The 20,422-nt window shown below is 40.4% G+C and overlaps 1 protein-coding gene across 2 annotated transcripts; it reads right to left on the reverse strand.

The window, feature by feature from the left end:
• Positions 1–196: 196 nt before the first annotated feature.
• LOC114573987 (uncharacterized) lies at positions 197–12,971 on the reverse strand. 2 transcript variants are annotated; one of them, XM_028606259.1, is made up of 7 exons: positions 12,829–12,971; positions 9,648–9,811; positions 5,372–5,695; positions 4,872–4,949; positions 3,979–4,077; positions 3,183–3,335; positions 197–2,379 (listed from the first exon to the last, which is right to left on the reverse strand). In XM_028606259.1, the coding sequence occupies exons 2-7, from the start codon at positions 9,736–9,738 to the stop codon at positions 2,321–2,323; spliced, it is 804 nt and encodes a 267-aa protein (XP_028462060.1). In that variant the 5' UTR covers positions 9,739–9,811; positions 12,829–12,971; the 3' UTR covers positions 197–2,320. The 2 variants fall into 2 exon arrangements, with proteins under 2 accessions (XP_028462060.1, XP_028462059.1); XM_028606258.1 differs by having other exon boundaries at positions 5,372–5,698; positions 12,829–12,970.
• Positions 12,972–20,422: the final 7,451 nt, after the last annotated feature.

Here is a 20,422-nt window from a genome sequence, read left to right on the forward strand (position 1 = left end):
TTTTTTTTTTTTTTTTTTTTTGTGTGTGTAATGTCTTGTTTATTATGGTTGTATGTCTGTAATGTTATTTTTGTTGTATTTTGTTCAGGACCCCCTCGAAAACGAGATGGTACATCTCAAGGGGTTATCCTAATAAAAGAATTTCAAACTAAACCTAAAACTATCTTCAGCTCTAAAAAGAAAAAACAGTCTCCTCTTCAAATTTACAATCATCACAGTCACTTTATTATGTCCAATGGTAAACTTCATCTGTCAGGAGTGCAAGATAAAAAAAAGACATACAAATGTACAATGTAATGTAAAAAATTAGAAAAAAATAGGTCAGTTCATATTTCTAGTTCCTAAACAGCATGTAACAGGCAGCTTTGGTCAGTATCTGTCGTACTGTTCATGTGCAAAATTAGGAGACTTTAAAAGCCAGAGCAAATTATTTTATAGAAGTGCTGCTTGTGCATGTAGCAGCCATTCCTGGTTTTTGTGCCAATCTACAAATAAAATGTGCAAGCAACATGGCCGTGTTACTTCCTGGTGTGCTAAGTAACACGGCCTGGCACTCAGAAAGCTGAGTTTGTTCTAAACATTTTGATAAGAAACACATTGGTATCAGGTTATAATCTAATGCACTTAAAAGGGGAATTTAAGAAGATATGTAAAACTCGACAACATGCCCTTAGACCCCAAAGGGGTTAACAGCAGAACTTGACATGTAGTGCAATTGTGGTTTTGCCTTTTTATAATGCTAGCTGGTTGACCTTTCTCACTGACATTTCACATTCTCAAGGCTGCCATGTGTGTCTGTGTGAGACGGTATTTGGCGCCCCAAAACTTAATTGGAACTTCATCTGGATTTTGTAGTTAAGGGGGTGAGGATTTGATACAAAAATACAATGTTTGAAACTTTGACAAAGACGTCAAAGATGAAAAGGGCACTCCAGCGATTCGTTATTGCACTTTCTTTACATTCTCGTGATGACGTCACATCAAGAATAGAATTCTACAGCTTTTTCATACTGGGTCGTACCAAGTTAGCAGATAAACTCTTACAGCCCTTTTAGGCTACAGCGTAGAGCCTACGTGCTACTATAAAATCTGCCTGTAGTATGTAGTAGGACATAAACACTTTTTCAAGTGTTTACATTGCATATTCTTGGTTCTATATAGTTTGCAGTAGGGATGTCCCGATTAGCTTTTTTTGGCCCCTGATCCAATTTTTTAAATACTGAATATTTAAACCAAGTCCCAGTCTGACAATTGTATTTGCCTAGATAATATAGCTACTGGCTCGGATGCAATACTTGCGATCGGGACATCCCTAGTTTTCAGTAAATATTTTACTCATTCCATCCTCTTCATCATTTTAACTGTAAGCGTAAAATGACTTTGGCTTGACCCTTAAAGCCGCCTATAAATGATCCGAGGTAAAACAGCGAGGTAGAGCAGAGTGCAGGAACTTGGTGTACGTCATTATTGCGGTTGCGCGTTGATCACCTTCCCTTCGAGTTTCTCCACCGCTCTCCCTAAACAAAAGGCACAGCCAGCACAGAGCAGTTTGATCGCGGATCACGTGTAGGCGGCTTTACTCACCAATTATATTGGCATATTCCTCGTATGTGAACACTAACGCTGGGCAGTGTGGCCTAAAATTCCTAGAGGTGTTGCTGGTGTTTATACCGTCCAGCCGTAGTGAGAACTTACTTGAAATGAGCCTATATCTGATTCTGAGGATGATTATCTACGACTGTTTTATATGTTGTGACAGTTATAGCAGGGCAGTGCAATAATATTTACCTGAGCCTTTTTTACTGGAATGTAATAATAAAGTACTTTTGGCAGGTAAAGACTTGAACAGAGACTGTTAAAGACATAACGTTAAAGACATAATAGGTAAAGACTGGGGATCTTGCAGGGTCCCACAACCAAATTTGTTTTTGAAAAATTTAACCTAGCTTAACTTTGCCATAGCAACCATAAACACCACAGTCTCTAGCTGGTTTGTTGCTTCCTGTTTGGTGCTGGAGGGAGAGCGCCCATTGGTTGTTGACCATGTTCACATGATTTAACTTCACTACTAAGACTTAAAACTTACTTTAAATTAAACACCTTTGATTTTGTCTGAGTGTCCAGACGGGGAAAAGACTGACTTGGAGTGAGTTTTATGACCTTACACCAAACGATGGAGATGACGGGAGCGCCCCGATTCTAGCAAGCCTCTCAGGATTTCATTATTATATTGGACATTAGTCTGTGACAGTGGAATCGCTCAAAAAGTAGTTTGGAGACTGGCCGCAGACAGGACATGAAGACTACAGATGTCCCTGCTTCACACGGTGACATCTCCTGGAGGATTTGGCTCCCTGATCCCTTCCAGTCTCACGTTTTCTGTGAGAAGATAAGGTGAAGGTAGTTTACAAGGCAGATAATGAAACCCCCAAAGTTCATTATCAATCACACAGTCACACATCATAACCAGCTGTAGTTCTGGGTCAAAGACCAGTGTGCAGTCGATACATGTTGGCTGTTTATTTATTTTTGAGTTTTGAATTTGGAGAGATTTCAGTCCCTTGGCTACCTCATTTAACCATGGACACAATCTTCTTTCTCATTTTTAATATTTTACTTATATGTGAAGTGAGAGCCATTAGTGAACGTTGTGTGTGCCGTGCTAGCTAACAGGCCTTTATGTTGATGAATAAACTGTTCATGCTGTTGAACATTGGTATTGATTTACACGGTGCATACGACAAAGAGGGAAACCGACCGAATGGCCTCTAAAGAATCGATTACGAAAAATGCCTCGTCATTCAATTCCCAATTTCAATACCTAAGGAGTAAATCTCATCAGCGTCAGTGAGCCAATCGGCACGCAGCATGCTTCTACCAAGATGTAATAATGTCTGTGATTGGCTGTCTAATGTTACACAGAGACGGGATCACGTAGTAGGAGGTGGAACATAAATAAAAACATTGCCGTATGTTGTGATATCTTTTTGTTTTTTAAAATTGGTACCAAAAAAGTATCGTTTAGGAGCAGGAAGCAAAGTCACAGTATTGGTATCGGTACCGGAAATGTTTGAATGATACCCAGCCCTAGCAATGAATCTCTTTTTGTGCTTCCAGCTTGGTTGATGAGACTATCTGCCCCCATACCCTCCACATTACATCCTAATAATCATCTGGTTTACCTTGGTCTCCAGTTCTTCCATCCTCCGTACGCCCTGGCCTGGGCTGAGCCCCCGGAGCATCTGGGTCGATCTGCAGAACAACTTCACCAGATGGACAGCAGGGAGGGCGTGGAAAAGGGAATGGCCAGGGCCGCTTTCCACCCAAAACTTCAGCTGAAAGAGGAAGAGGATGGAATGATGTGGAGGAGGGGGACAGTCTTCCCAATGTTTAGGTTAGGTTGTCTATTTTCCAATGATCTATAACACTTTGATATTTTACTCTCAGATACTGATACTGATGACCAAAATAAAAAGACACAACCAGATCAACATCCAATAAAAGGCTGTAACTCCCTGAGGTTGCTCCAAAACCTTTTCACTCACAGACTTTTTTTTTTTCTTTCCACTGGGCATTTTTGTCTATGTTCGCACAAAGATAACAACGCATGGTGGTGACTTTACACTGCACTAGAGAAAAAGCATAGCTTTCCTTGGATCAGATGATGTATAACACTTACAACTGACTGAAATTGGCAAAAATATGAAAAATATGTCCGCGCCACACAAGGCAGCTTCATAGTTAAGGTATGGTTAACGCTACTGAAAGGCACAATGACGTGTTGACTTGCGTAATATGAAATGACTACTGTTGAACTGAGATGTTTGGGCAGGACTTATCACGCTGAGGGGAAGATTCTAAAAGTCACCCAAGATAAGAAAAGCAGTTTGATGGAATAGGAGACACAGAAGAGTTACAGTATTTAACACTATGTGTTGGCTTCACTGATTAGTTTACTTATTGATTGGTTTGGCTTACAGCACGTTTTACGCTTCCAGATCAGAATGATGATGATGATGCTGATGCCGACGATGCCGAAGATGCCACACAGAGGAAAAGTGGAGTCATTGTCACCACCTGAAAGAAGAAGAGAAGAGATGTTGAAGGGTAACTACTGTTTTTTTTTTCCAACCGGGACCCTATTTTCCTATGTTTTTATGTCTAAGTGACTGATGGGAACAACAATCTTTTGTTGCAGTCGCCAGCTACAATGTAAATTAACAGGACGATTGTCCAGCTTGTATTTACGTCCACTAAAGTGCTTGTTTTTCTACCGACGGGCTCAGATTAATATTCTAAGGGCGTTTTCACACCTGTAGTTCGTTTGCTTGGGCCTCCAAATGAAAAACAAAAATGTGAAAGAAAGTAAGTACGGGAAGAAGGTCCTGTGTTCTGGACTAGTGCATATTTCTTGCATATCCATGGTCAAACCAGCTCATTTCATTAAAATGATCAGACATTGTTTTGCGAGAGACGTTGCTACGTCTGCTCTGGTCTCCGAGACTCGGCTCTGCTCTGCCGGCGTCGGTCTCCAATTTTAGCGGCAGCTGGTTCGACCACGGAGAGGTGAGTGACGGACGGCGAGCTTGACCGCAGTCTATTTCTGGGAAAGAATCACGTTCTCACCACAAACGAACCGAAAGCGTACCGAGACCACCTCTTCATGCAGGTCTCGGTATGCTTGTGCGGTCCACTTTTGGTGCGCGCCCGAGCGTGAATGCCGCGTTCTCACCTGCCCTGACGAACCGCACCAGCGGAACACAACCAAACTAAAGGCTGTCGGTGCGAAAACGCCCTAAGTGTCTGACAACATTATGTATGTCCCACCTGGGACTTGTATAACGGAGCAGGTTAACAGTCTTTGGCTTTACCTGGAGAGTTGGTACCGTGTAGCTGGTTAATATCTGATAGATTGAGTTGAGCGGTGTTGCTTCCTTCATGTGGACGGACTGTAGAAAAAAGTATTGAGACAGCATCAGATTAGTTCTAAGAAAACCAGTGCAGGCATTAATTACATCGCTAAAAAGACTGCAATCTTGCACTTTGACTATAGTAACATCTTAAATTACATTTAGTCTGATACACCACAGGCCGCGACCAGAGACAGCCGTGGTGCGTTCAGGCTATGTTCACACTTTGAGTCTTTTTGAAGTTGAAAAAAGTTCAACTTTTTCTTTAAAAAAAACGCACTACGTTAAGCGCTTTTTTGACAGCCGACCAATGACAAGTGGAGTAGCCAGACCTGTCTCCCCCCCCCAGAAGGCCAAATCTGAGCCAGGAAAAACCCTGTTTCTACTACTGCTTGTTTAACTTTAAAACCGATTGTGTACATTTGAGTTCATCATGATTAAAATGCTTGCAGTACACTTACCGGTGAGGGATATAAAACAGTGTTTTGTCTGATCTCCAATTCTAACAGAGCAGCGATATCTCCCAGAATGAGACATCTTGGTTTTCAGGCGCAGTGAACAATTTCCAGTTCCCAGTTGACTGTCGAAAAGAGATGTTCTGTCTTTGTAGTCCTTCCACTGATGATCAAACTCATGTTTTCCCTTACGGAGCAAATGCACATCAACTGTATCATTAAGCACCCACTCCACTTTGTTGCCGACATCCATTTTGGGCACAGTCAAACACGGTAGAATTACTGTCTTGTCAACTTCTGCATCCAACGATGTATCTGGGCACCGTAACTCTGCTGAAGAAACACACAAAATAAATGTTGGCCACATTGAGCCTTTCTATTGTTTTAAAGGGAGACAAGGCAGACTCCACAATCGCTGTCTGCACCCTGTCATCACATATACCGTTGGAAAGCTCTCTCTCTCTCTCCTGTGTAATGCTGTCGGATCCAAATATGGTCATTTCCTTTTTATCAGCAACCAATTGTGAAAGTAAAAGGGGGGGATTTAACTCGATTTAAATGCGCAATCTCATCGGCTATGCCAATTTCCGACAACGTGATTCGTTCAGAATGGTCACGTGACGCGCTCTGACATTTCCACGGTAGTTCAGAATGTCGAAAGAAGTGCGTCGAAAAGGGTCAAAAATCACCTCAGAGAAGACGAAAACAGTTGTCATAAGCAAGAAGACACACGCTAAGACAGCAGATGATGAAATGCCTTCACATAGTAAGTCGATGCGTAAATTGTCGTTCAGAAAACAGGAGTTTTCAGACAGCGGAGGTAATCAGACTGACTCTCTCTCTCTCTCTCTCTCTCTCTCAGCAGTTTACAGAAAGTCATAGCCTACATGTTGAAGTGTATTTTTATCTGACCATTCTATATAACTTTTATTTTGATTTCTGAGGCTGTCATATGCAGAGGTGGGTAGAGTAGTCAAAAAATTGTACTCAAGTAAAAGTACTGTTACTTCAGAATAATATGACTCAAGTAAAAGTAAAAAGTAGTCATCCAAATAATTACTTGAGTAAGAGTAAAAAAGTACTTGGTGAAAAAACTACTCCAGTACTGAGTAACTGTTGAGTAACGTCTGATTTATTTTTTAACACAAGCATTCAATCAGACAGACAAAAATACAAAATAACCATATTTAGGCAAATTATAGTTCATCCAATCAATTAAATAAATTTAAATTAATTAATTAATTACAAAATAGTTTAAATTAAAATAATCCAGGTAAATTCAAGTACTTAAAAAATAAAATCAATAAAATAATAATACATAAAAAATAAATAAGCACAAGTATCACAAATTTCCAAACCTTTACACTTTTTTTTACCAGGCTCTGCAGGCAGAACTAGAACAAGGTAATGGAGCTGCTGTTTGGCTCTTTTACTAAGGTAAATCACAAAGGTGGATCACTTGTTATCGGGTTCAATCGCCGTGGTAACTTAATCTGGACGCCTAACCTGGTCGGGAGCAGGTTAAGTTGGAGATCAGAGATCAACTGGCCTACTGACCAATCAATACTCCACTGATAACGGCTTCACCGTTCTTAGAAGATCAGGTGGAGCTCGGTGCGCGGAGAGAGAGAGAGGGGGAGAGAGAAAAAGAGAGGGGTGTGCTCATACAAAAAACATTTAGTGACCGACAGCCCCGTTAACATTCCCTGATAGGTATATTTGCCGTGTGTAATGCGCACAGCGGTTTGAATTATGTTTTTTATATTTTTTTATTTGCTCTCACGTGAGCTCTCAGGCTAAAGCAACGGCAGTTTATGGAAAGTACAAGTGTAATTATGGTCAGATCTTGGTCCTGACTGATGGGGAAGTGATATTGATAGCCTTAGAGTGCGCATCTACAGCACTCTTCTCAATCTACATCTTCGCCTATTTTTGTTTTGTTTTTGAGCTACGATTTTACAGCTGTCCTCCTGTTTTAGGAAGCAGCGACTGTATTGCGTTTTGCCTGTAAAACCGTGTCTGTGTTCTTCGTATTTATGTAGAATTATAGTTTGCTCTTCTTATGTAAAATATGTGGCTATTGGTCATGTTGTGCAAACACCGCCTCTTTTATGTGAACACGCGCCGCTGGATTGGGGAACCCTGGGTTGACTGAACTAGATAACCAGCGTCGTGACACAGCTTATACAGGGCCGCGGTGGTTAGGTGAAGCCGGGAAACTGAAAGAAATCCAGGACATGTTGATCTGGCCTCTGGGATGTTCCTCCTCGTCTGTGTCTGCATTGCCGACGGCTGATTCTGACATCGCCATTTTTGTTTTGCTGCGACTGTAAAGCTAACCCGTCCCGCCGCTGAGTTTTGAGTACGGTGACGAGACGAGACTGCACAACCACGTTTGATTGGTGAAACACAGTCACGTGGTAGAGCCTTTAGCGGAAGTCTCTCTCTCTCTGTCAACATAAAACATTAAAATGAGGCGAACGCGGGGGATGATAAAAATAATGACGCCGTAGAATATCCGAGCTCATTGTAGCCTAATGTAGTGGAGTGAGAGTACAGTTTCTTCTTCACAAATCTACTCAAGTAAAAAGTATAGTGATTTAAAACTACTCCTAGAAGTATAATTTTTTCAAAAACTTACTCAAGTAAATGTAACGGAGTAAATGTAACTCGTTACTGCCCACCTCTGGTCATATGTATTCGTGTACACCAAGACATTACATGAATTGATAAAAAGATTTCTAATTGATCTGCAGTGCCGAGGTGGTCGCCTGGGGCAGAAGGGCCGTGAGAGAATTTTCCTGTCTAGATTGATTGATGGATATTTGAAAAGAAAGCTGCCAGACAGGTTTTCTCGCTCTTACACTCCATAAAATGTTTGTTTACACTTCCAACATTTTTCATCCTCCAAAAATGACGATGCATTTGAGAGCGCAAAGAACCGATTGTCTGTCCAACGCGCCCGTCACAACAGACATACTTAGGGACCGTCGTAAAACTGCAATACCAACTATTTCAATCTTTAATAGCTTTTTTTGCTGTTCAGCATAGAAATCTCAAACCACTTCCATTATAGAGAGGGAGAGCCATTCAACATTTCACAATTGTGAATTAGTAAAGATAAAGATGTATAGTAGCCAATAAAGATGGTAGTTTCAGCACGTTTCTCATTAATGAATATATATTGACATCAAACCACCTGTAAAATGTCTCAGACATCCTCTCACAACTTTCACAGCTGTTAGTTTGTGTAAAAAATACTTTGAAAATACCTTATCAATATCCCTGACCTGTTGTCTAAAGAAATGCTCGTTAAAAACGTTTCTCATTTATGAATATATTGACTAACTAAGCTGTGAAAGTTGTGGGAGGATGTCTGAGACATATTACAGGTTTGTATATGTCTCACGGTACGTGTCCATGTATACGCGTTGTTTTCACGGATGGGGTCGCCCCCCCTTTCCAGCGTTGCACGCTAGTGGGCTCGCCACCAGTTTCTCTTCCCTGACCAATGAGAAGCAAGAAAACAGTCTCCACCCTCCTACAACCGCGATGGCTGCAGCTGATTGGATGAATGTGTCACGTGGGGGCTGGCTGCTCCCGGATTTGAAATTTCAAAACCGACCCTAACGGAGGCTCGTTTGGAATGCGATCTCCTATTAATGAAAATAGTTCAACGAAAACGTGTTTCTGAAAACATTTTAAGCGAGAAGTAGGCCGCGCGGCAGCTGAATCTGTCTTCATGTCAGATCGACAAAGGTCAGTTTGAAAGATAAACTTTATTAAAGCAGTGGCTGAGCTCAGGTCTCGGCTGTCTGCTCCTTTCACACATGCACCACAGCCCTGAACTTCTCTGATATTACCCAGAGGAACTGTATGTAAGAACGCAAAATTTGCACAATTTACATTACAGCAGAGGTGTACAACTGAATGTTTACTCAGAGTTCAATGTTCCTACACTAGTTCAGTTAGTATTAGTATTTTGTATGTCTTTGAATTGTTTTTACTTGAATACATTTTCAAGAAAATAAATAAGAACGGTTTTCATTCAACATTGTGCTCATTATTATCATCAGTGATTAAGTAACTCTGACTTTTAAAAACACATTTTTAAAAGGATATCGTCCAATTGTTGTTATCATCAAAATCGCCAAAAATAGAGATATTATTTTTTGTCCATATCGCCCACCCCTACTACACACGTGCTGGAAGAGCTACGATTTTACATAGTGAAACATTTGAAGGACAACTTATTACAACATCATTCTCCTGCTGAGCTCACCTGTGTTCCTAACAGCGTCAGTAGTCAGTATCCATATACGGACCAGCAGAAGTACACCCAAAATCTCTTTCATCCTAAAGGGGCCGTGCATTCCAATGGTTGAAAAGAGAACTTGTTGTTGGTACTCGCTTCTTCTTTTTCTTTGAGGTTTTTTTGGCGGTCAGCTGAAAGAGAGGGAGAAAAAAAGACAAGAGGAGAAAGGGATAGGCCGGTTACACACTGGAGGCGTCGCGTGAGCGTGGCGCTTTTGGTTGCGTGTTGGTTACGTGGAATATTCTACGTCTTTACACACCAGAAACGTGTCTGACGCGGCGCTGCTGCTGCTGCTAGCCTTGTCTGTACATAAATGTTTCCCATTGATAAAATGAAATACCATGTTGAACATAAATATATACTGACTTGATTACAACAAAGACAACGTCGGCAAAATAGTCTACAGAATATTTCGTTCTGTAATATCGTTCTGTTGGTGCAATATTTGAAAATCGATTTGTTTGTTTTTTTAATGACATTTATATCTGCATTTATGTCAAAACCCAAACACTTTCAAACATCAACATGTAATTTATTAATATGTAATTATGTCAAATTGACATATTATAAATATCTTTTCCTATTCTATTTTGCCTGTCGCGTGAAAAATAGGCTGACTGGAAAGGATCCCTACAGAGATAGACCTTTTAGTTAAAGAGTAAGATCCTTTTAGTTTAACATGAAAACAGCCCCGAAATCACCAACAGCAAACCCACCAGACTCCATGTAAATAATCAGGACTTTTAGCGTGTATAGAGCCAGCATATCTCCACATGTAAATGGCTGAATTAAAGGTTTTATTTCAACCAAACCGGAATGGTGATTGTTGGAACAGTGGAAAGACGAACCAAGACAGCTTTTGATAGTTTAATTTTGTTTTTGTCGACTTTGAATGAAATCTGTTTTAACATCATTAAATCACAGATTATTTACATGGAGTCTGGTGGAGTTTGGTGATGGTGATTTCGGGGCTGTTTCATGTTAAACTAAAAGGATCTTACTCTTTAACTAAAAGGTCTATCTCTGTAGGGATACTTTAATAATGTTGTCAGACACTTAGAATAATAATCTGAGCCTGTCAGCGGCAAAAATATCACTTTTAGTTTACTCTAACTGATTAAAATTGGACCAGTTTCAGAAATTGTTGTTCCTATCAGTTTTTCCCAGTAAGGGCCGCTTTCTTCTTAATTTTTCTCGCAATTACTCCGTTTAAACCATTGACATATATATATATATATACCGTATGTTTAAACGCCGGGATAATTCCTCGAGCCGTCACGTATTCCCTGCTCCGTCTGTGTCACTCTGACACAGTTGCCCCTGGCAACCGATAAGAATGGTCATGTGACAGGAAGCTACCTCATATGCCCGTCAAATTTTACGCACTATGCAAGTAAGTACATAGTGTACATCAGCACTCCAGGTTGAAGTAGGGGAAATGCCATTTGAGTTGAGACGACTGCAAATGTCACTATCATATTTTGTTCATCTAAAAGGACATGTGGAAGACCATCCAACTAAAAGTGTCCTCATATCAACATGGGAGCAGGCAAAAAGTAAAAGAGAGACGTTTAGTGCAAGTATACATGAAAAGGTAAAGCAAGCGGCTGTAGAACATTTTGAATTTGGTCCATCTGTAGTCTATCCACCGCATCCGCCGTGGCTGCTACCGGTTCCAGATGCTGATATAACTTTGCATGAAAAGATAAAAAACTATAAGGGGGATAGTGGACAAATGGCTATGAGGTATGTGGATAACTATTATGGGTATGTGCAAATTTTTACTGATGGGTCAAAGCAACCAGATACAGGGAAAGTGGCAATTGCATATGTGATACCAGAGTTTGATATTAAGTTTTCTGCAAGAGTTTCGGATCATTTATCAGTGTTTTCAGCAGAGTTGATAGCTATTGTGATGGCCTTGCAGTGGGTAGAGCAAAGTAAACCGATAAGAGTAGCTATATGCTCAGACTCGTTGTCAGCCTTAGAAAATTTTAAATCAGGTAACTCATGTGAAAGGTCTGATATTGTGTGTGAGATATTGACGTTGCTGCATAGTATTCAAAGTGGTGGGACGCATGTAAAGTTTATTTGGGTTCCGGCTCATGTAGGCATGGTTGGTAATGAGTTGGCAGACAAGTTTGCTAAACAGGCTTTGAAAGCGACAAATGTATCTATTCAGTGTAAAATATCAAAATCAGAGGCTAAGTCAATGATTAAAAAACATGTTAAAAAGTTGTGGCAAGATAAATGGGACAGGGAAGTTAAAGGGAGGGATTTTTACATTGTAAATCCTGAGGTGGGTCAGGGTCGTTTAGTACTAAGGTGTCGAAAAGAAGAGGGAATTTATACAAGAATGAGACTAGGGCATACCAGGCTAAACAAAACATTACAGTTAATAGGAAAACATAATACAGGAAATTGCGAGATTTGTAATGTGCCAGAGACAGTGGAACACGTCTTTATGATGTGTAGGAAATTTAAAAGAGAAAGGGTTTTTATGAAAAGGAAAATAGAGGGCAGTGGAGAAAGTTTTATCCTTAGAGATCTTTTGTCTAAGGGCTCTGATCATAGAGTAATAAAGTATATGCTTGAATTTTTAAAGAACACTGGACTCATTGACAGAATATAGGGTTATTTCTTTATTTTTTTTTGTAGCTTGCAGGCTACAGAATTTTTCAAGGATGTAAGCCATAGTGATGATCATGCACAATTTATCTGGAGGGTGGCGGTAGTGCGCTAAGTTAGTCCGCATCCGCCGTTAAACAAGCAACAGAAGAAGAAGAAGAGTACATACGTACGAAGTGCACTACGGGAAGTTCGCGCGGGAAGTTCGCGATTTGAGACACACTAACTGTCTATGTTCTCAATACACGGAGAACTCGTTCATAGTCTAAAATATTCACTAACGTAAACCGTTCACCGTTTAATGCTTCTCTAAATGAACGACGGTTGTATGAAGAGAACCAGAGATGTATCATTATGTCGTGCCACTACTAGCTATCGCGTTAGCTAGCTAGCCGGCTAGCTTCCGAGGGTCTGATAGTACACGTTTATCATGCCGTGCCGCAACCGCATGCTCTCGTGCACATGTTGATTTGATTCAGGTGTGCCGGTAGTACACAATACCATTCTTTAAACGGCTTACTTTTTATTTCTCGATGACACGTGTTTCCATCGGTGTCCACAGTGTGCTCCACGCGGTCCATTCAGTGGGTGCAGCCAGTCTATTTCCGCCTTTTTACTTCTTCTTCTTCTGGCTTTCCGGCAGACTAGATGCCTTGCGGCATATTGCTGCCTCTCACAGGACATTTTATGCACCAGTCAAAAGTATTGTCAGCTTCAGTGGAGTAGTCCTGTCGCAGAGATGTAATCCATGACGGCTTCCACTATCTCACATTTATATTCAGGGGGATTTAATAAGTCTCTCAATGTCATGTGCTGTATTCCTACTTGACATAGCGCAGTGGACAACTGTCCTCTTTCATCTTTGTACCAAAGACAGTCCAAAAGTACATGTTGCACAGTTTGTTTTTGTTTGCAGGTTCCACACAGTCCATCTTCATGCTTGCCCAAACAAAACTTTATTATACAATAGTGATACAAACAAGGCACAATGTCATACATATGTCAAAAAACGTGTTTACAGCTTTGAGGTAGAGACAATATATACAACAAAACATAAAGAAAATGTAGTCCAGTAGGGAATCTAAGTCCAACAATAATAATTGTCATGTATTGTAAAGATGTAGCAAAAAGCTTAAGTTCAGTCGTGGTTTGACCTTTAAATATTTGCACCTATGAATAAAATGTTTACAATGCTCAATCCAGTTATTTATCAAGAATTCTAAATTCTTATCCTTCAAAAATATTCCAGCTTTAATTGACATTTCGTTTAACCCTTGTGTTGTTTTCCCGTCGACCTTTTTTTCAAAGTTTGTTTTAGCTTTTTCAAACATTTTAAATTGTTAAATTTTTCTTCTTTACATTTTCAGCGCTTATGTCTACGTCCCATATTTTCTGATATAAAACAAAAATTGAAAAACAGGTCACTGTGACCCAAAGTCAACACAAGGGTTAATGGGTGTAGCAGTATACCTTTTAGATTGAAGCCAAGTCATTAATCGGTTCACACTGAAAGAAAATATGTTCAACTGTCTCAATATCGCTCTCACAGAAAACACAAGAGTTACTTTCCTCAATTCAATTTTACATGTAGGGAGTGATTCGATGTATAAATATCATTTAATATTTGAAATGTCACTTCTTTGGCTTTTGTTGGGAGAGGATACAATAAGGATAGTTTCCTTCACCACTATAGTCTTGGAGAATATATTTTTACATTTCAGTTGAAAGGGATAATATTTTGTACACAATACAGGCCTCATCTCTGACATAACATTTGCATGAACCAAAAGTTGTTGGGTCACTGTTTTAAAGCACATGTGTTAAACTCAAGGCCCGCGGGCCAAACCCGGCCCCTTGCAGATTTAGATTCGGCCCGTATATCAATTTGGGTTCACAATAAATTTTGGCCCTCCTAGTTGCGCGCAAAACCAAAAACACAGGAACATTCATACATACATATGACATACCATACCTGACATTTAAAGCAGAAATTGGCAGATTTGCCGACTCGGAGACTCAGAAATTCCCTCAGAAGCAGAGAGAGAGTTTTTATATTCAGGCTGTGAAACAGGTTGTTGTAATAAAAAAAAAATATTCTGCTTTATTTGCTAAATTCTACGATGGCTAAGGAACTCTTTTGAAAAAAAAAAATGTGACAAGGAACTCTTTTGATGACTTTTGTAGGGCTTTATGTCAACAAAAATGTGAAAAAAACAACACATTTACAAAAAGGTGACAAATGTCTGAGAAAGCCACAAAAAAGTCGGAACAAAAATTTGTAGTGACATTCAGTAACAAAAGCACGTCAATAAACTCTCCATGTCTACATGCCCTTGGTGTGATTCTCTTTTTCCAGTGTGGCCCTCTGGGAAAATGAGTTTGACACCTCTGGTTTAAAAGGGAATTGGAATGGCTCTTATCACTTTAGTGTATTTTTTAAACATGAACTCGAACATTCTCAACAACAGAGAGAGAGGGGGGGTAGGGGGGGCTCGGTAGGCCTAGTCCGAGTCACAGTCTGCTACTTTCTACTTGTACTCCACTACATCTCAGAGGTAAATATTGTAGGCTACTTTATTTTTTTTAAAATTTTGAGCAGATTTAGAGCAGATAATACATAAATAACCTCCTTCTTAAGCTACATGAAGTAATTAAAAAGCCTCTTGGATCAGCTGGAAAATGCATCGTCACAAAACATGGAACACCATGAAGAGTTCACTTTTTGACATGACTGGAATAGGCCAAAAATATGAAAAAAAAAACTTTAGATATAATGTGTTATCTAAAACTTAAGCTAATATTGCCAAGACATGGAGGTTTTGGAAGATTATTGTAGTTCTTGGAAATAGAGGCAGAGTGACAGCTCGGTCTTGACTCCCTCCTTTAAATGTTTCTGGATTTAAAATGATTACACAGATTTATTTTGGTCTAACTGTAAGATTAATGTTTGTGTTCAAGCTGTGAAGTGTGTTTTTGTCTCAGCAGACCATAAACACAGAGGAGGGAGCAGCGCTGCTGTCTGACCATCTTCGGCAGAGAGGGAGTGTCACGCTCTCTTTTTGGCCCCGTTTTGTGTGACGTCACCGCGTCGCCCTCCGCCCACCTGGCTGCCGCTGCGAGTCTCCCAGCGTCGCACGAGACAATCTGCCGCGCTCTGAATACGTGATGAGGGAGAGGAGGGAGGAAGGGACGTTCAGGGGCTTCAGCACCAAGGACAGCACATGATGGGGCTAATGGCAAACAGTGATCTAGGGAAAGAATGCAAACACACATGCACCAATAACCTCATCAGTTCTAACCAAAGCCCATGTTCTGAAGCTTTCTCTAAAAATCAGGAAGACAAGTTGGAAAAATGGAGGGAAGAAGAGGACACAGACTCAACTATCGGACAGGACCGACAACATCAGTCACACCTGCATCGGGTGGAAAGACCAACCAGTACGTGAGAAAACCATGTTTGAAGCGTTTGTCTGCATGTTACAACAGGCTGGTGGGCAACATATGGAGCGCGGACCTGAAAAAGGCCGCTCCCACGAAGGACGTGGTCGAGCCAGAAGGTGCCGAGGCGGGTACCGTGGGCAAAATAATGAGCCCTACAACCGAGACCAGCGTTTGTACCGCAAGGACTTCGGACATTGGGTAGGTAATTGCCCGAAGAAAAAGCAAAAAACACCTCAGACAAAGAACAACACCAGTCCCTCTGTTTGACTGACTCCAAAAGCTGATAAAAAAACACACACACACTCGCTTCATGCAATGAAGAAATGTGCTCTTTGCAGGTAAAATTAATGATCACTTTTATTCAATTTTGGGTGTTTCATTCAATTTGATATGGCATTTGAGAGAAAAAAAACATTGACCTCTACCAGTGATTTTCCACTTGGGATCCTTTGATCTTAACTATTTGTTATCATAATTTCAATTTTGTAACTCAAAATGTAGACATATTATATAAATAAGGTTTATTGACCACGAATTTCAAAAATAAGTGTAAAACTAGTGGTCATTAGAGAGAGAGAGAGAGAGAGAGAGAGAGAGAGAGAGAGAGAGAGAGAGAGAGAGGTCACATGATTCAAAGCTGCACCATGCCAGACAGATGGACTGATATACTGGATCAGTCTGGATCAGTGAATTCAAAAGATCCAAAGACAACTTAACTGATGGAGGCTGTCCCGCTCATACAGGAGGCTCAGAACGTCTCAACAAGTGTGTAACTGTGTTAGTTTCTGGAAAACGCCGAGACCACTTACGTGAAACGAACCCCATCTCAGTAACACTGGTGATTCCCCCTGTGAGTCATTGTGTGTGTGTTTGTGGGTGGGTGGGTGTGTGTGTCTGGGTCTAAAAAAAAAACCCGCCAGTAACGTGTGTGTGTGATTGTGTGACTAATCTGTTTTATAAAAACATATCTATGGTTAGTGTACGTATTATTTGGCGTGCCGTAAATACACCGTGTGTTTAAGACTTGAGGTAAATTCGTACGTTCTTAATATCTGCCCAACATCTTCTTCCTTCTTGTCAGCAGCTGCGTGGAGAAAAGTTGCCCGGGATGTTGATATGCCAGGTCGGTTAAATGCGATATAATAACAATAGTCCGATGTCTGTTGCTAACCAACCGAGCCATAGCAGGTATCGTATCAACTGCCCTAATAAAAATTGTCGGATAGGAACTAGGGGTGCACGATTCAGAAAATGTCACCATTCAATATGGATTTTTAGTGTCACGATTCGATTCAAAAACAATTCTTGATTTTAAAAAAACATTGACAGTATGTAAATGTAGTTACTATTCCCATGAGATTAGTAGTAGACATACAATAAAACCCCTAATGGTTTTTTTTTTTTTTTTAAAACTCCTCCAGATGACCAACAGACCCAGTTTTGTTTCCACTGCGCACTCGTTCGCATCGGTTGGGACCAGTTTGCTCGCGGCCTGCGAATCTCCGTAGGAAACGAATGGCTCTTTGTCGTTTTGCAGCCGTGGTTACTGTGCCGATGTGAAGGCACCGTTGACCCGGCAACAAGCGATCCGCCGCCGTGATCCACCAAACCCTGAAGTATCCTCGTTGAGGCCAAATCTTGCTCCGTAGCGCGGGCCTCTGGTCACACAGCGTCGTTACAACAACAGAACCACAAAAAGCCAGTGTGTGAACGGTGTATTTCCCTCCCAGTCCCCCCCAGCTGGTGGAGGAGAACCATCTGATACAGAGAAGAACTGGTTGTCTAAAATATATCATTTTGGAACTATTTTTCAACCATGACGGGATGTCTCGGACGGACGTCTTTTCAACGGTCATTAAACGTCCAAATGTTTGCTGGGCGCTGTGTCCAACGTTACTAGAAGGTAGAGCGAGCTACAACTGACAGGGAGAGAGAGAGAGAATGTATCACTACAACCAATCAGCAGTCTGCTCAAAGCAATGGTCTTTTTCACAAATAGGTCGCACGTAAAGGGGGAAAAGTAGCTTCTACTTAAGGAGCCCTATGTCCTGTCTTTGTGTCTCTGCTAGTTTAAGACCGACGCACCCCAGCAAACATTTGGACGTTTAATGACCGTTGAAAAGACGTCCGTCCGAGACGTCCCGTCATGGTTGAAAAATAGTTCCAAAATGAAAGTTGAACCGACGTCTTTGACGTCACTTGGCCGTGAATTCCACGTCTTTTCTGGCCGTGAATTCCACGTCTTTTCTGCGCGTTCCTGGACGCCAGAATTAGTCTTCTTCTGGATGTTTATAAGGTGTGGCTATAAGCCTGCATATTAAACAACCATACACCCATTGTGTTAAATCGTGAACGGCGATCTTGACGTTTACACATCTAAACTTGACAAAGGTTCTAAAAAGGTCCAAAATCGGTCCAGCCATACCTGAACGTCTATAACACGTTATAATCACGTGTAGATCAAACAACACTTATACATTTAAGTTCTTAATATAATTAATTGCATCTGAATATAGGGTTAAGGTTTGTTGCATGTAATAATGCATAATTTATAGTTATTACAGTAACTACATGTAACAAGGACACTGTAAAACAAACTGTTCTTATTTTCATTTTAGTAGTTCATTACAAATGATCATAAAGATAACGGGATGAACTAAAAAGCCACAAAATTCCAAATCACATTTATTTATTTTACGGTTTATACAATACAGATTCACCCGGGAAACAGGAAAAACGTGTTTATTACAAAACAAATTCAGTTTTAGCTCAATTCCGTTAATTTAGTTCAGTTCAATAACACTGTCACAAATATCTCCCTTTGTGTAGCAACTTTTTGCAACATCATTTACAGCAGAAAAGTTATTTGTTATAACCCCACACTCTTCCTGGAGCATGTTTCAAGTGTTCCACCATAGCCGCATCAATTTCTGATTGAGTTGAATTTGGGCTCCACCTCTTCACAGCATCTGAGGGAAGAGAATATTACAATAATAAACAAAACAAACAGTAGGAAAAAAATTACCTTGAATTATTGTCTAAATGTTTTTATGGTCCTATAACTAAATTTAAAAAAATAAATGAAACAAGATTTTGCACTAGTTTCATGAATGAAACGGAGTTAGAAAAAGCTAAAATCATATATATATATATATACACATATATATATATATATATATATATATATATATATATATATATATATATATATATATATATATATATATATATATATATATATATATATATATATATATATATATATATATATATATATATATATATATATATATATATATATATATATATATATATATATATATATATATATATGTATATGTATATATATATATATATATATATATATATATATATATATATATATACACACACACAACCGGTCAAAAGTGTGTGTGTGTGTTGATCAGGATATATCCTTCAACGCCCACTTAAAACAAACCTCAAGAATAGCCTTTTTCCATCTTCATAACATTGCCAAAATTAGGAATATCCTGTCTCAAAACGATGCTGAAAAACTAGTCCATGCATTTGTTACTTCTAGACTAGATTACTGCAATTCCTTATTATCAGGTTGCCCAAATAAGTCCATTAAGACTCTCCAACTGATCCAGAATGCTGCAGCACGTGTTCTGACGAGAACTAAGAGAAGAGATCATATTTCTCCTGTATTAGCTTCTCTGCATTGGCTTCCTGTCTAATCGAGGATCGAATTTAAAATCCTCCTCCTGACATACAAAGCTCTAAATGGTCAAGCACCATCATACTTAGAAGAGCTCATAGTACCTTATTGTCCCACTAGAGCACTGCGCTCCCGGAATGCGGGGCTACTTGTGGTTCCTAGAGTCTCTGGAAGTAGACTGGGGGCCAGGGCCTTCAGCTATCAGGCTCCAGTATTGTGGAACCAGCTCCCAGTCTGGGTTCGAGGAGCAGACACCGTCACCACATTTAAGAGTAAACTGAAAACCCTCCTCTTTGATAAAGCTTATAGTTAGGGAACGAGGAGTTGAAGCGTCCACCTAACCCGGCCCACTGCTTCTCCTCGTAGTCATCAGTTTTATATACTGTATAATTAATAATCGAGCGAGAGTAGAGGGAGGCAGGCCAGTACAGCCCGATCCGGTTGGGGGGAGTTCTAGCCCGACCAGGCACCTCTCTTTAACCTGCCTCTCTTAAGTTATGCTATTACAATTCTAGACTGCCGGGGAGGCTGTTCCTCCCTAAGACACACTGAGCTGCTCTCTCATCTCTACTTGTTACTTTTGTATGCATCCTGTCCCAGAAATGCTTGTTACTAATCTAGCTCTGGGGAGTTTACTCCCCGGAGTCCTTATGATTCTCTGCATTTCCTGGCCGCATCCTGCTGCATCCGCAGCATCCGCAGCATCCACCCGTGCTCTGCAGCGCCACGTTACATCCCGCAACGCCCTGCTGTGATGCTCCTATGCACAGAGTAGTCAGGATCCGGTATAGGAGACTGCACTACTCAGTAAGACACAATGTGCCCTGCTATGACATGAACTTCCACGATAACCTTCGAAGTCACTGTAACTTCTAAAGTGAGTGTTATCACCACTGTTCATCACACCCCCAACCTGCCCCGTCAGACACCGCCTACCAAGAGTCTGGGTCTGCCGAGGTTTCTTCCTAAAAGG

Source organism: Perca flavescens, chromosome 19 (assembly GCF_004354835.1).
Source record: "Perca flavescens isolate YP-PL-M2 chromosome 19, PFLA_1.0, whole genome shotgun sequence".
NCBI classification, from domain to species: Eukaryota; Metazoa; Chordata; class Actinopteri; order Perciformes; family Percidae; genus Perca; species Perca flavescens.

Bases quoted from the DNA above. Each gene is read 5' to 3' on its own strand.
- LOC114573987 (XM_028606258.1), bottom strand. From the start codon at position 9,738: ATGCACGGCCCCTTTAGGATGAAAGAGATTTTGGGTGTACTTCTGCTG. The intron at 4,950-5,371 runs GTAAGTGTACTG...TTTTTTCTACAG, and splicing joins CTGTTTTATATCCCTCACCG to TCCGTCCACATGAAGGAAGC. The intron at 3,336-3,978 runs GTAAGCCAAACC...TTCCTCTTTCAG, and splicing joins CTGGAAGCGTAAAACGTGCT to CTGAAGTTTTGGGTGGAAAG.